The 12,462-nt window shown below is 43.0% G+C and overlaps 1 protein-coding gene across 1 annotated transcript in view; it reads left to right on the top strand.

The window, feature by feature from the left end:
• The window catches only part of JMJD1C (jumonji domain containing 1C), a 673,912-nt gene that overhangs the window by 232,174 nt on the left and 429,276 nt on the right, over positions 1-12,462 (top strand). Inside the window, exon 2 of the mRNA XM_030203125.1 lies at positions 3,606-3,770. Within this exon, the coding sequence (XP_030058985.1) occupies positions 3,606-3,770 (165 nt within the window). The remainder of the gene's footprint in view (positions 1-3,605; positions 3,771-12,462) is intronic.

Here is a 12,462-nt window from a genome sequence, read left to right as displayed (position 1 = left end):
CCATCTGTTCATGTTGTGCATCTGTTTTGTGTATGTTTTTTTTTTTTATTAAGAGTTTGGGTGGGGAGGGGGTTGTGTGGGGCAGTATTGTTGTTTGTTATTTAGAGATACAGAGATGTTTCTGAAAGATAGTTTGTTTTTGTTAGGAAGTGAAAGAGGTTGTGTCAAAATTGGAGTGCGAGGGCGTGTATGCTGTAGTAATGTTGTGGGTGGGGTGCCTTCTGGATGTGTTTTTTTCTTTTTTTGTTTTTGTTTTACAATTGCAGTTCTGTTGTGTTTTTTGTTGGCCTGGGGGTTGGGGGCATATGTTGTGGATGGGGCTTGGGATATTTGATTCTGCTTCTGTGTGTTTGTGACACAGAGAGTGTGTCTGTGTATGTTTTACAGAGAGTGTTTGTGTGTGTTCCGGGGCAGAGGGAGCATGGAAACGAAGAGCCGACAGGCGCGCGGCACCTCCTCCCCAGCGGCGTGCACCCGGGGGGGTTCTTTCGCTGGGGGGTCACGCTGCACCCGGGGGTTATTTCACTGGGAGGGGGTCGTGCTGTTCCGGGGGGCGGGGCGCATCGGCTATCCGCACCGGGTGTCGGTGCCCCTAGGAATGCCACTGGCCTGCATTGTTTTTTTTCTTCTTTACTGCTTCGTTGGGAGGGTGCCATGATTTTGAAGATGTAGGATGACTTTTGAACTGATGTTTGGAAGGGGTGGGGGTCTGTAGGCGCACAGGTGTTTGCTGATGGGAGGGTGGTGATAATGTGTTTTCTTAACGGGGTAGGTCGACTTCTGAACTGATGTGTTAATGGGTGGGTGTTGTTTCTCCACTGACCTGTTAAACAGAGCATAACTCCCAAATGCTTGTCAAAGATATTAGCCCGATAAAAAGTCTCGCTGCAGCTTGCTTGTTAACCCTTACTTTCCACAGATCCATGTGTGCTAATACAGCAGCTAGAATTCTCTCTCTGATCTGAAAACTAACGCAACCTCCCTTGTATGCCTGAGGGTTTCTTTTCTACTGCTTGGAGTAGCAGGTGCATCTGAAATGGTCCCTGTTACTTAACAGATTCTCATGTTTAAAGACCTGCTGCTTTGATTTACTGTGTCTGTAGTCAGGAGGGTGGAGATAATCTGTTTTCTTAATGGGGACTCGGGAGGTAGTCGTTCGGGGAGGAGGTGGAGTGCGGTGTGTGGAGGTAATCTGTTTTCTTAAGGACTCTGGAGGTAGTCGTTCGGGGAGGAGGTGGAGTGCAGTGTTCCGACGTTGTATAAGAGAGGGAGGGAGGATTTGGAGGGCGGTGTTTGTAGTAGAGAGGGAGTTATGCCGGTGCGTTTTGGGGAGGAGAGTGTGTGAGGTGGGCTGTGGCTGGTTGACGTGGTCTTCTGTTCAGTTTTGATGGGCATTGGGTTTTATTCTGTGGTTGCGTGGAAGTGGTTTTGGGGGCGGGGTTGTTGCGTGTGTGTGGGTGTGGGGATTAACCTGTTGTCTCCAAAAGTGCTGATGCCCTTTTTCTTTCTTCTTGTGAAGGTTTTTTTTTTTGCGCCATTTGCGTTTTAAAAAAAATATGTTGTAGGTGACGTTGACTCGCGCTGCTGTGCTGTGATTGGGCACAGTCGTTGGTGACGCAACCGTAGGTGCGATACATCATCATGTCAGCAGATGGATACAGGAGCACGAATGCTTCAAGGTTTTTGTCCACGCTGCCAGCTTCAGAACGTTGGAGGTGCTTTTTATTATATAGGATCACAACTCTGTTTGTTTCACTTATCCTATTTGAAGCGATCTACTAACAAGTTATTTTCAGATCTACTTACATTCTTAAAATATTCATCATTTCTCTCTTGGTCACAATCCCTCAAACAGGAAACCCATCTGGTTGGACCAGCCTTATCTCCGTATGGTCAATAACGAACGTCTGCAGACTTATTCTACTGGTTTTTTTCTGTAAGCCCTTTGAGAGTCAGCAGTAAAATTTGGATTGCTCTGTATGTGTTGCTCGCAAAGTGATTACACATTTTTTCCAGTGGCAGTTCACAAGGTTGTAATGCTGTTCCAGTGGATTTAAGATCAGCTTTGGATTCGATGGGGTTTAGAAAGAAGTTAAACCCATCTGTTTACGTTGGTTTTTAATATTTCTTGAATTTCTATTATATTTTGTTTTTTATATTTTTTTTTACTTAAATGATTGGTATTTTATATTTTTTTCATTATATACGATTGCTTTATTTTTTTTACTGTGTGCATCTTTTTAATGTATGTTATTGTCACCTGCTTGACTTTTAGGGGCTTTTTTCTAAAGCTTAGCACACAATCAGAGGCATAATCGAAAGAGAAGGGTGCCCATCTTTCGACACAAATCGGGAGATAGGTGTCCTCTCAGGGCCGCCCAAATTGGCATAATCTAAAGCCGATTTTGGGCATCCTCAACGGCTTCCTGTTGCGGGGATGACCAAAGTTCATGGGGGTGTGTCGGGGGTGTGGTTAAGAGATGGGCGTCCTTTGCCGATAATGGAAAAAAGGTTGTCCCTGACGAGCATTTGGCCGACTTGGTCCCTTTTTTTCACGACCAAGCCTAGAAAAGGTGCCTGAACTGACCAGATGACCACCGGAGGGAATCGGGGATGACTTCTCCTTACTCCCCCAGTGGTCACCAACCCCCTCCCACCCAAAAGAAAATGTATAAACATTTTTGTTCCAGCCTCTATGCCAGCCTCAAATGTTATACCCAACTCCATCACAGCAGTATGCAGGTCCCTGGAGCAGTTTTTAGTGGGTGCAGTGCACTTCAGACAGGCGGACCCAGGCCCATCCCCCCACCTGTTACACTTGTGGTGGTAAATGTGAGCCCTCCAAAACCCACCCGAAACCCACTGTACCCACATCTAGGTGCCCCCTTCATCCCTAAGGGCTATGGTAGTGGTGTACAGTTGTGGGGAGTGGGTTTTGGGGGGGCTCAGCACCAAAGGTAAGGGAGCTATGCACTTGGGAGCAATTTGTGAAGTCCACTGCAGTGCCCCCTAGGGTGCCCGGTTGGTGTCGTGGCATGTGAGGGGGACCAGTGCACTACGAATGCTGGCTCCTCCCACGACCGAATGCCTTGGATTTGGTCGTTTTTGAGATGGGTGTCCTTGGTTTCCATTATCAATGAAAACCGAGGTCGCCCATCTCTAAGATTGACCATCTCAACATTTAAGTTGACCTAAATGTTGAGATGTGGGCATCGCCGACCGTATTATTGAAACGAAAGATGGACACCCATCTTGTTTCGATAATACGGGATGCCCCGCCCATTCGCGGGGACGTCCTCAGAGATGGGCATCCTTAGAGATGGTCGTCCCCGTTTGATTATGCCCCTCAATGTGCGTCCTGTTTTTATACTTATGGGCTAAGTACATGTGGTACTTAGCGCATGCTGATATTAGCATGTACTAAGATTTAGTAAAAGGGACCTTTAAATACTTAGAATACAAATACAATGAATTATACTGTTTCCTAGCTATAATATTATTGAGGAGAAAAAGACGAGAGAAGTATTTTCTGGGGATGTTCATGTTAGCATGTGTTTACAATATTTTTTAAATATGTTCAAAGCTTTTTTTTTCTGTTTCTACAGGTATATGTGGAATTTGATGACCTTGAATGGGATAAACGAGAGTGGGTTAAAGTTTATGAAGATTTTGCAGCATTTTTGGTGGAGTACCAGCTGGTCTGGGCAAAGAGAAAGGATCCTAGCCAATCTCAGGGATCAAAGGTCAAACAAATACAGTGGCCTGCGTTGGTAAGGCAGTTGTATTTATCTGAATATTCTTATGGAATTTCCTAAACTTTCCCCTTTATCACTTCCTCAGCGTTTATGTTCATTATAAGTAAATATAATGCAAATTGAATTTTCATAGAACACAGTTCAACTTTTAATAATTTCACAAAATGTTAGAAGCTACAGTCTGCATTATTAAAATTTAAAATTATTAATTCTGTACTATGTTTTGAGTCAGATTTGGGATTTAATCTTATTTGGAGCAGTGGTTATCATAATTGAACCTGAATAGGCAGTTAACTGATAAATCTGAAGCATTCACAGCTCAACTCTGAAGTGTGCTGTGAGTCTGCTTGGATCTCAGTGCTTTCTCTGCAAACGTGCTTGTCTGATATGCACGTGTACAGTTCATATGTTAGTAATATTGAATGATGAAATAGTAGGAAAGCACACTTCACAAAGATATATAAAATGTGGGTCAAGCTCTAATTTTTAAATTTATAAATTTCTGTCCTACATTTGATATACATGCACTAGTGTTGCCATTAGTGCATATGTATTAAAAAAAATAGTGCATGAGCACTTAACGATACCTATTTTGCAGGCGGTAAGCACTCATGTATTTTGCGCTAATTAGCTGTGCTATTGACTAGGGCAGAAAAGCCCATGCTCGGTCCCCCAGATACTACACCTCCACGATAAAATTAAAAATATTTTTTAGTGCTTGGTTTGCATGTACAGATCACAAAATTACTGTAGAATGCCTGAGTGCATACCGCGGTAAGCCATTTTAAACCGCGCTAAGCACATGCTAACTTGCGGAGCTACTGTTAGAAATATGCAATCTGTCCCTAAAATCGAGTGTAGTACCGGAAGACTGGAGGGTAGCCAATGTTACTCCGATTTTTAAGAAGGGTTCCAGAGGAGATCCGGGAAATTATAGACCGGTGAGTCTGACGTCGGTGCCGGGCAAGATGGTGGAGGCTATTATTAAGAATAAAATTGCAGAGCATATACAAAAACATGGACTGATGAGACAAAGTCAGCACGGATTTAGTGAAGGGAAGTCTTGCCTCACCAATCTAATGCATTTTTTTGAGGGGGTAAGCAAACATGTGGACAATGGGGAGCCGGTTGATATTGTATATCTGGATTTTCAGAAGGCGTTTGACAAAGTGCCGCACGAAAGACTCCTGAAGAAATTGCAGAGTCATGGAATCGGAGGTAGGGTATTATTATGGATTAAGAACTGGTTGAAAGATAGGAAGCAGAGAGTAGGATTGCGTGGACAGTATTCTCAGTGGAGGAGGGTAGTTAGTGGGGTCCCGCAGGGATCTGTGCTGGGTCCGTTGCTTTTTAATGTATTTATAAATGACCTAGAGATGGGAATAACTAGTGAGGTAATTAAATTCGCCGATGACACAAAATTATTCAGGGTCGTCAAGTCGCAGGAGGAATGTGAACGATTACAGGAGGACCTTGCGAGACTGGGAGATTGGGCGTGCAAGTGGCAGATGAAGTTCAATGTTGACAAGTGCAAAGTGATGCATGTGGGTAAGAGGAACCCGAATTATAGCTACGTCTTGCAAGGTTCCGCGTTAGGAGTTACGGATCAAGAAAGGGATCTGGGTGTCGTCGTCGATGATACGCTGAAACCTTCTGCTCAGTGTGCTGCTGCGGCTAGGAAAGCGAATAGAATGTTGGGTGTTATTAGGAAGGGTATGGAGTCCAGGTGTGCGGATGTTATAATGCCGTTGTATCGCTCCATGGTGCGACCGCACCTGGAGTATTGTGTTCAGTACTGGTCTCCGTATCTCAAAAAGATATAGTAGAATTGGAAAAGGTACAGCGAAGGGCGACGAAAATGATAGTGGGGATGGGACGACTTTCCTATGAAGAGAGGCTGAGAAGGCTAGGGCTTTTTAGCTTGGAGAAGAGACGGCTGAGGGGAGATATGATAGAAGTGTATAAAATAATGAGTGGAATGGATCGGGTGGATGTGAAGCGACTGTTCACGCTATCCAAAAATACTAGGACTAGAGGGCATGAGTTGAAGCTACAGTGTGGTAAATTTAAAACGAATCGGAGAAAATTTTTCTTCACCCAACGTGTAATTAGACTCTGGAATTCGTTGCCGGAGAACGTGGTACGGGCGGTTAGCTTGACGGAGTTTAAAAAGGGGTTAGATAGATTCCTAAAGGACAAGTCCATAGACCGCTATTAAATGGACTTGGAAAAATTCCGCATTTTTAGGTATAACTTGTCTGGAATGTTTTTACGTTTGGGGAGCGTGCCAGGTGCCCTTGACCTGGATTGGCCACTGTCGGTGACAGGATGCTGGGCTAGATGGACCTTTGGTCTTTCCCAGTATGGCACTACTTATGTACTTATGTACTTATGTACTTACAAAATAAGTATCTGTATGTAATATGTAAACCACTTTGTAACCACAGAAAGGGAGTATATCAAATCCCTATCCCTACCACAGCTTAATAAAAGCACCCCTTTGTTCCTTAAATTAAATAATAATCTAAAAACTGTATGTGTTATGTTTACTCAGGTTCCTTTTGTCTAATATCTACAAAAGTGCATGTGTGTACTTTTCATCTTGTACAAGCCTAGATAATTTTTTAGCATATGGTACACATGTATATTTGACTATTAGCTGGTTATGTGGTTAAAAATACTCACACACAGTTAGGGGGGTGTTGAACCATGGCTTGCCTTCTGTGTGTATATGTTTTCTGCCTACTCTACAAAGGGAAAAAAAGCTTATGAGATGGCTATTTATGTGTAACCACTTTTTAAAAGGGTACCCCCTCCCTGCAATCACAAGGGAACACCTTCAGAGGCAGCAGTGTGGAAAAGCTATTAGCAGCAATGTCTGGGTCATGAATTCTGGGATGGGGAGCAGCATGTACTGCAAGGCCTTTGGGGATCACTCACTCAGTTTATTTCACAAAAATATTCCAGACCAGAAAATACGTTTATTGTAATCTAAAATCAGGGAAAATGGTGCATGAAGGAACTCAACATTTAGAATAAAAAGTCTGTAGCATTTCACAGTCCAAATCCTCAGAGAAATATGCAGTTCTAAAGCACAGAAATAGCAGAACCACAAAAAAAATCATTTCTCAGACTTCTCAAGAAAATTGTAAGAATGTGGAGACGCCCTAGTGCTTCCGTGAGGCCACATCCATAGAAAATACCTAGGCTAATGTGTCCCCAGGTCCTTGGGATATCTGGCAAATAGATGACATAGAGGCATATTTTCAAAGCACTTTGGGAGGCTAAGTTCCATAGGTTTCTATGGAACTTTGGGAGGCTAAGTGCTTTGAAAATGAGCCTGATAAAGAACATAAATCCTTCCTGGAACGCCAGCCTTTTTTTAAAGTGAACATCTCGCTGCCACAATGGGACTTGATGACATGGCCCACTGCTGCCCCTCAGTTTGCTTGAATGTGGGGAGCTGCAGTCCCTTGTTGCCTCCTCAGTTTCTTAAAACTCCAACTCTTTGTGCCCACCTGTAACTGATAGTCACTTTTATACATTCTACCTCTACCCATAGCTGCCGAGGGGAGGTGGGGGGGGGGGGGGGAGGCAAAATTCCCCGGCCCGGCGCAAGGGTCTCTCTCTCTTTCCTGCTCTTGACGGGACCCGGGTGATTGCATCCCAACAGGAGCAGGAAAGAGAAAACTCAGGTGCAAGGCCCCCCTTGCATTGCCTGCCTAGCAGCTGCTGGGCTCTCAGGCCACACATGCTCAGTTTTGAGACTGAGCATGTGCGCCCTGAGGAAAGCAGCCGCAGGGGCAGGCAATGCTGGGCAGAGGAAGGAGCTGCGCTGCCTTTAGCTGGCGGGGCCAGCCAAGGTACTTCGGGCAGGAGGGAGGGGGGCGGTGGTGGTGGCAATAATAATTTGGGGGGGGGGGGTGCGGTGGCGGCGATGACGATTCTGCCCTGGGGCCGGTGGCAGCGGCCCTGCCCCAGGCTTGGCTCAATCTCTCGCCGCCCCTGCCTCTACCCTTGGGGGTGGGCTGCCACATCACTCGATACCTTTTCTTCTACCTGGCTAGGCTGACTCAAACCTCCTGTTCTAGACAGCTATCTTTTCTTAGCTTTACATCTTTTTCTCTTCTGTGATTGAATGGCACTCCTTTCTTTTTCTGAATAATTTTATGTAAACCACCTTATTTGGCTTATCTGAAAGGCTGTATATTAAGCTGGAATAAACATAAACCTGACATAGCAGGGAAACCTCCCAGAATATATCAGAGAGCATGAGGATTCTATCAGATGCAGATTTATTTTCCCTGATCATGCATGACCCAAAAATGTTTGCTTCTTTCGTTATTGGTGGGATTTCTTGTTTAAATTGAAATATATTCACAGTTTGTACGCATGCCTTCAGAATGCTTCATATTTTCAGACCTGACAGTGTCTTGCTCTTTGTATGATTTTTTTATTTTATTTAAATAGATCTTCTAGCTTATTCAGAACCAGGTCTCAGGTGCCAGAAACCTCTGAATGACTTAATCCAGTCATTGTAGGGGTAGTCTTTAGCTGGAGGCCACACATTAGGTTCTTCTTCCTGAACCGTGCAGTTGCGTTACTCTGAAGCTGCTAAGGTCACTGTTGAGCAGTGTAGGATAGTAAACACTGCCTTTGCAGCATCTGTAGTGCTAGATGACCCAAGGAGTGAAAGACTAAACTTGGGGAGTTGAACCAGGAACCTTCTACATCATAGTGCCACTGAATTACTGGGCTCTCTTATAGAATACCTCTGTTTAATGCAGCCAGACATACATACAAATATGCTCATGGGGCTAATTTTATAAAGCTTTCTCTGTTTGTAAATCCTGTTTTACATGCAGAAATGCTATTTATAAGATTGTGTGATTGCACTACAGGAGTAAAAGGTGTGCACGTGAAAACTGTGTTTTACTTTTTATGCAATCTGTGTGTACGTATTCCTAGGGGTGTAGTTTGGATGGAGAAACAGAGTTGTGTACATTTGCATTTTATAAAATATTCATGTAATTTTATAAGTGTAATTGCACTTTGGGTCTGGCTCTGGGTGCCTGCTCTATAGAGATGCATAGGTGCATATTAGGCATATTTTCAAAGCACTTAGCCTTCCAAAGTTCCATAGAAACCTATGGAACTTTGGAAGGCTAAGTGCTTTGAAAATATGCCTCTATGTTGCCTCTACCATATGCCTGGAATAGACTTCCTGAGTCAGTACGTCAAGCTCCATCTCTAGCCATCTTCAAATCTAAGCTAAAAGCCCACCTTTTTGATGCTACTTTTTTTTAACTCCTAACCCATATTCACTTATACAGTATCCTTGTATGTTTTATCTTTCCCACCTTATTAATTCCCTTATCCCTTATCTATTCTGTTTAGATTGTAAGCTCTGTCGAGCAGGTACTGTCTTTTCATGTTCAAGTGTACAGCGCTGCATAAGTCTAGTAGCGATTTAGAAATGATAAGTAGTAGTAGTAGATGCATTTTGGGCTTTCCACTTACACATTCTGTAAAAAAAAAAAAGGTCAAGCCCATACTTTCAACTGGCTGAAAATCCTTTTATATGGATTCGGTCTGTCTACATGCTTAATTGTGTTATGAGTGGAGATTCAGGCTAAGACTTTCAAAATTCACCCTTAAAGGAATAGGCAGAAAAGTAAGATTGAAACCATGAGAGGACCATGCATAGTTCAGAAAAGTACTGTGAAAAGTAGTATTCAGCTGTACCAAAGACAGAAAACAGGTTTAATAAGATGTTGCTGTAATCATGTTTTATGTTTGACATGATTATGTATTAGCTGTTGCTTGTAATTTTGATTGTAAACCACTTAAGGATCTTGAGGTCTTGAGCAGTCTGGAAATTGAATAAGTAGACAGACAAGATGAACAGGCTTGAGCATGAAGAGGTTTTAACCCAGTGTATTTTAACCCAGTGTATATAGTTAACAGCTATAGATAGTACACTCTCAATTAAAAAATATTTTGCTTGAGGTCAAAATTGTGACAAAATGTATCCCTAGTATTTTCAGTGGAAAGGAGATTGGGTTTTTCATGGTAAGAATAAAGAGAGGGTGTTCTTAGAGAGAGGCAGCAGTGGCACTCTTGAGGTCAGAAGAAAAGATGTCTGTGGTAAGAAAATAATTTGATATATGTGACAAGGATAAAAATGTACTGAAGGAGCGAATGAAAATTCAGGATGGGGGAGAGGGTCAAAAGCTGAAATAGTGATTTTACAGTGGAGGAGAAGATCAAAAACTTGTGGATCAGATACACACTGGAAGAAGAGGCAAGGCAGAACAGTATTTGCTGAAGGGTTAATTGCTTGAGCAGAAAAACCTAGAAACAGAAGACATCACATGGGGGGGGGGGGGGGGGTTGATTCATGTTAGGTGTAATAAAGTAGCTAGCAGATGGTGTGTAAGGGGGATGATTGTGTTTTTCGTTCAGTAATAGAATATATTATGTGAATTTGAGAGATTCAACAAGAATGTAAATAATCCTATATAATAATTCTCAGCTCCAAAGTTCTGTGCCTGGCTTGAAGCAACATTCTGAGGTGGTCTACTGTGTAGATCAGATGATGTCGGACGCATTATGACCTCACAGGACACCTCCAACATTCTGTGCCTGGAATGAAGCCACATTCTGATGAGGTTTGCTAGGCTGTGTTAGCTCAGTGTCACACACAGACACACACTCTCTCTCTCTCTCTTTCTCTCTCTCTCTCACACACACACACACACAGAGTCTTTCACTTTCTGTGTGTCACTGTCACACACACTCTCTCAAACACACACACACACTCTGTTTCTCTGACACATACACTCTGTTTCACTGCACACCCCTGTGCTCCTGCAAGGGCTTGCCGGAAGGAGGAGGATATGGAGACGCACACATACACACACACATACTCTGTCACGCACACAGATGCTCTCTCTCTCTCACACAGTCACTCTCGCACACATACACACACACATACTCTGTCACGCACACAGATGCTCTCTCTCTCTCACACAGTCACTCTCACACACACTCTCTCAAACATACACAGTACGAGCAAAATCTTCACGGTGCCCATTTCATTTGTGAAATTACACACACAGGAACGCAACGCACAATGTGAAGATGCAAAAAAAAAAAAAAAAATGAACAGCAACACAACACATGGGTTAATGCACAAACACACAGACAAACCCGTTTGGAGAATTACAAATTAACAAAAAAAAAAAAAAATCTTACTGCACATGGGACGAGGATTACTGCACATGGTGGTACAACACGGCAACACATGATTTACACATTAAAAAAAATACACACTCATTGATCATCTTCTACATTATACAAACTACACAAATATTCCTTCTCATTATAACACTTTTCAAACAACTGTTTGGTTACAAAAAAAAACTTTCAAATAAAACCTTGCTAGCGCCTGTTTCCTTTAAAACAGAAACGGGCCATTTTTACTAGTTTTACATAAATCAGAAGAGATCCCTGTTTGAAAAACTATACACACCAGTCCAAGATGCTTATAAATTTTGTGTCAAATAATGTGACTTCTGTAATAAAGCAGCCTGTACAAATGCCACCTGCATTTCATTATATCCTGGGTTAAAAAAAAGAAAAAGTAATTTTGTGGATTTCCTGTGTCCCTAAATTTTTAATCAACAATTTAGAAACGTTTTGAGTTTGTATTTTGCTAAGGGCTCCTTTTACAAAGGTATGGTAGAAAGTGGCCTTAGTGCCCTTATGGGGTCTTTCCTGTGCATTAAAGCCATTTCTTCTGCAACCAGAGAATGGCTGATTTTCTGAATTAATAGCCATGTGCTAATGTCATTAGTGTGCAGGAACCACAAAACAAACAGGAAACAGCCTCCATGAAAATAGTCTAATAAGGAAGCAGTAGAGGCTGGGTCATAGACACGCCACCACTTTATTCAGTGCTAGGACCCGACACGGTCCATGTTTTGGCGTAATGAAACGCCTACTTCAGGGGTCACAATGATATTCAACCGAATCTTAATGAGTGGGAATATCCAGAGTACTCCATTCAGGAGACGAATGAACAGCAAGCACAGTTTGAGAGCATCAGCGCCTTTGATATTGCTTTCAGACTCTGCTTGTTGTTCATTTGTCTCCTGAATGGAGTACTCTGGATATTCCCACTCATTAAGATTTGGTTGAATATCATTGTGACCCCTGAAGTAGGTGTTTCATTACACTGAAACACAGACTGTGTCAGGTCCTACTGTATAAGCACTGAATAAAGTATCCTTCAAGAACCAGTCATTAGCGTGCAGCCATTATTAAGGAAAATTAGCATGTGAGCCCTTAATTTAATAAGCAGTAAGGGCTCACGCGCAAATCCCGTGCTAATCAGCATGTGGCAGTATACTTGCACTAACTGATTAGTGCAAAAATGCCCATTTTGTGCCCCCCCAAAGACATACTCCCTTGGCGAAAAAACAAAACTTAGGGGTCCATTTATAAAGCAATGGCAAGCTAGAACTGCCATCACGTGGCCCAATGTAGGTGCCGGTGATGGTTCCACCCCCAGCGCACGGCATTTCTGGTACTAGCAGAAATATTTGAAAAATATTTCCATGGGGGGTTACGCGACAGTAATCAGGCAGCGCCGTGTGCTGGCCAGTTACCATCAGGTTAGTACGAGGGCCCTTACTGCCACCTC

This window comes from Microcaecilia unicolor, chromosome 5 (assembly GCF_901765095.1).
Source record: "Microcaecilia unicolor chromosome 5, aMicUni1.1, whole genome shotgun sequence".
Classification (NCBI taxonomy): Eukaryota; Metazoa; Chordata; class Amphibia; order Gymnophiona; family Siphonopidae; genus Microcaecilia; species Microcaecilia unicolor.
The sequence above is the reverse complement of the archived record's forward strand: the minus strand, read 5'-3'. Positions and strand labels throughout refer to the sequence as shown.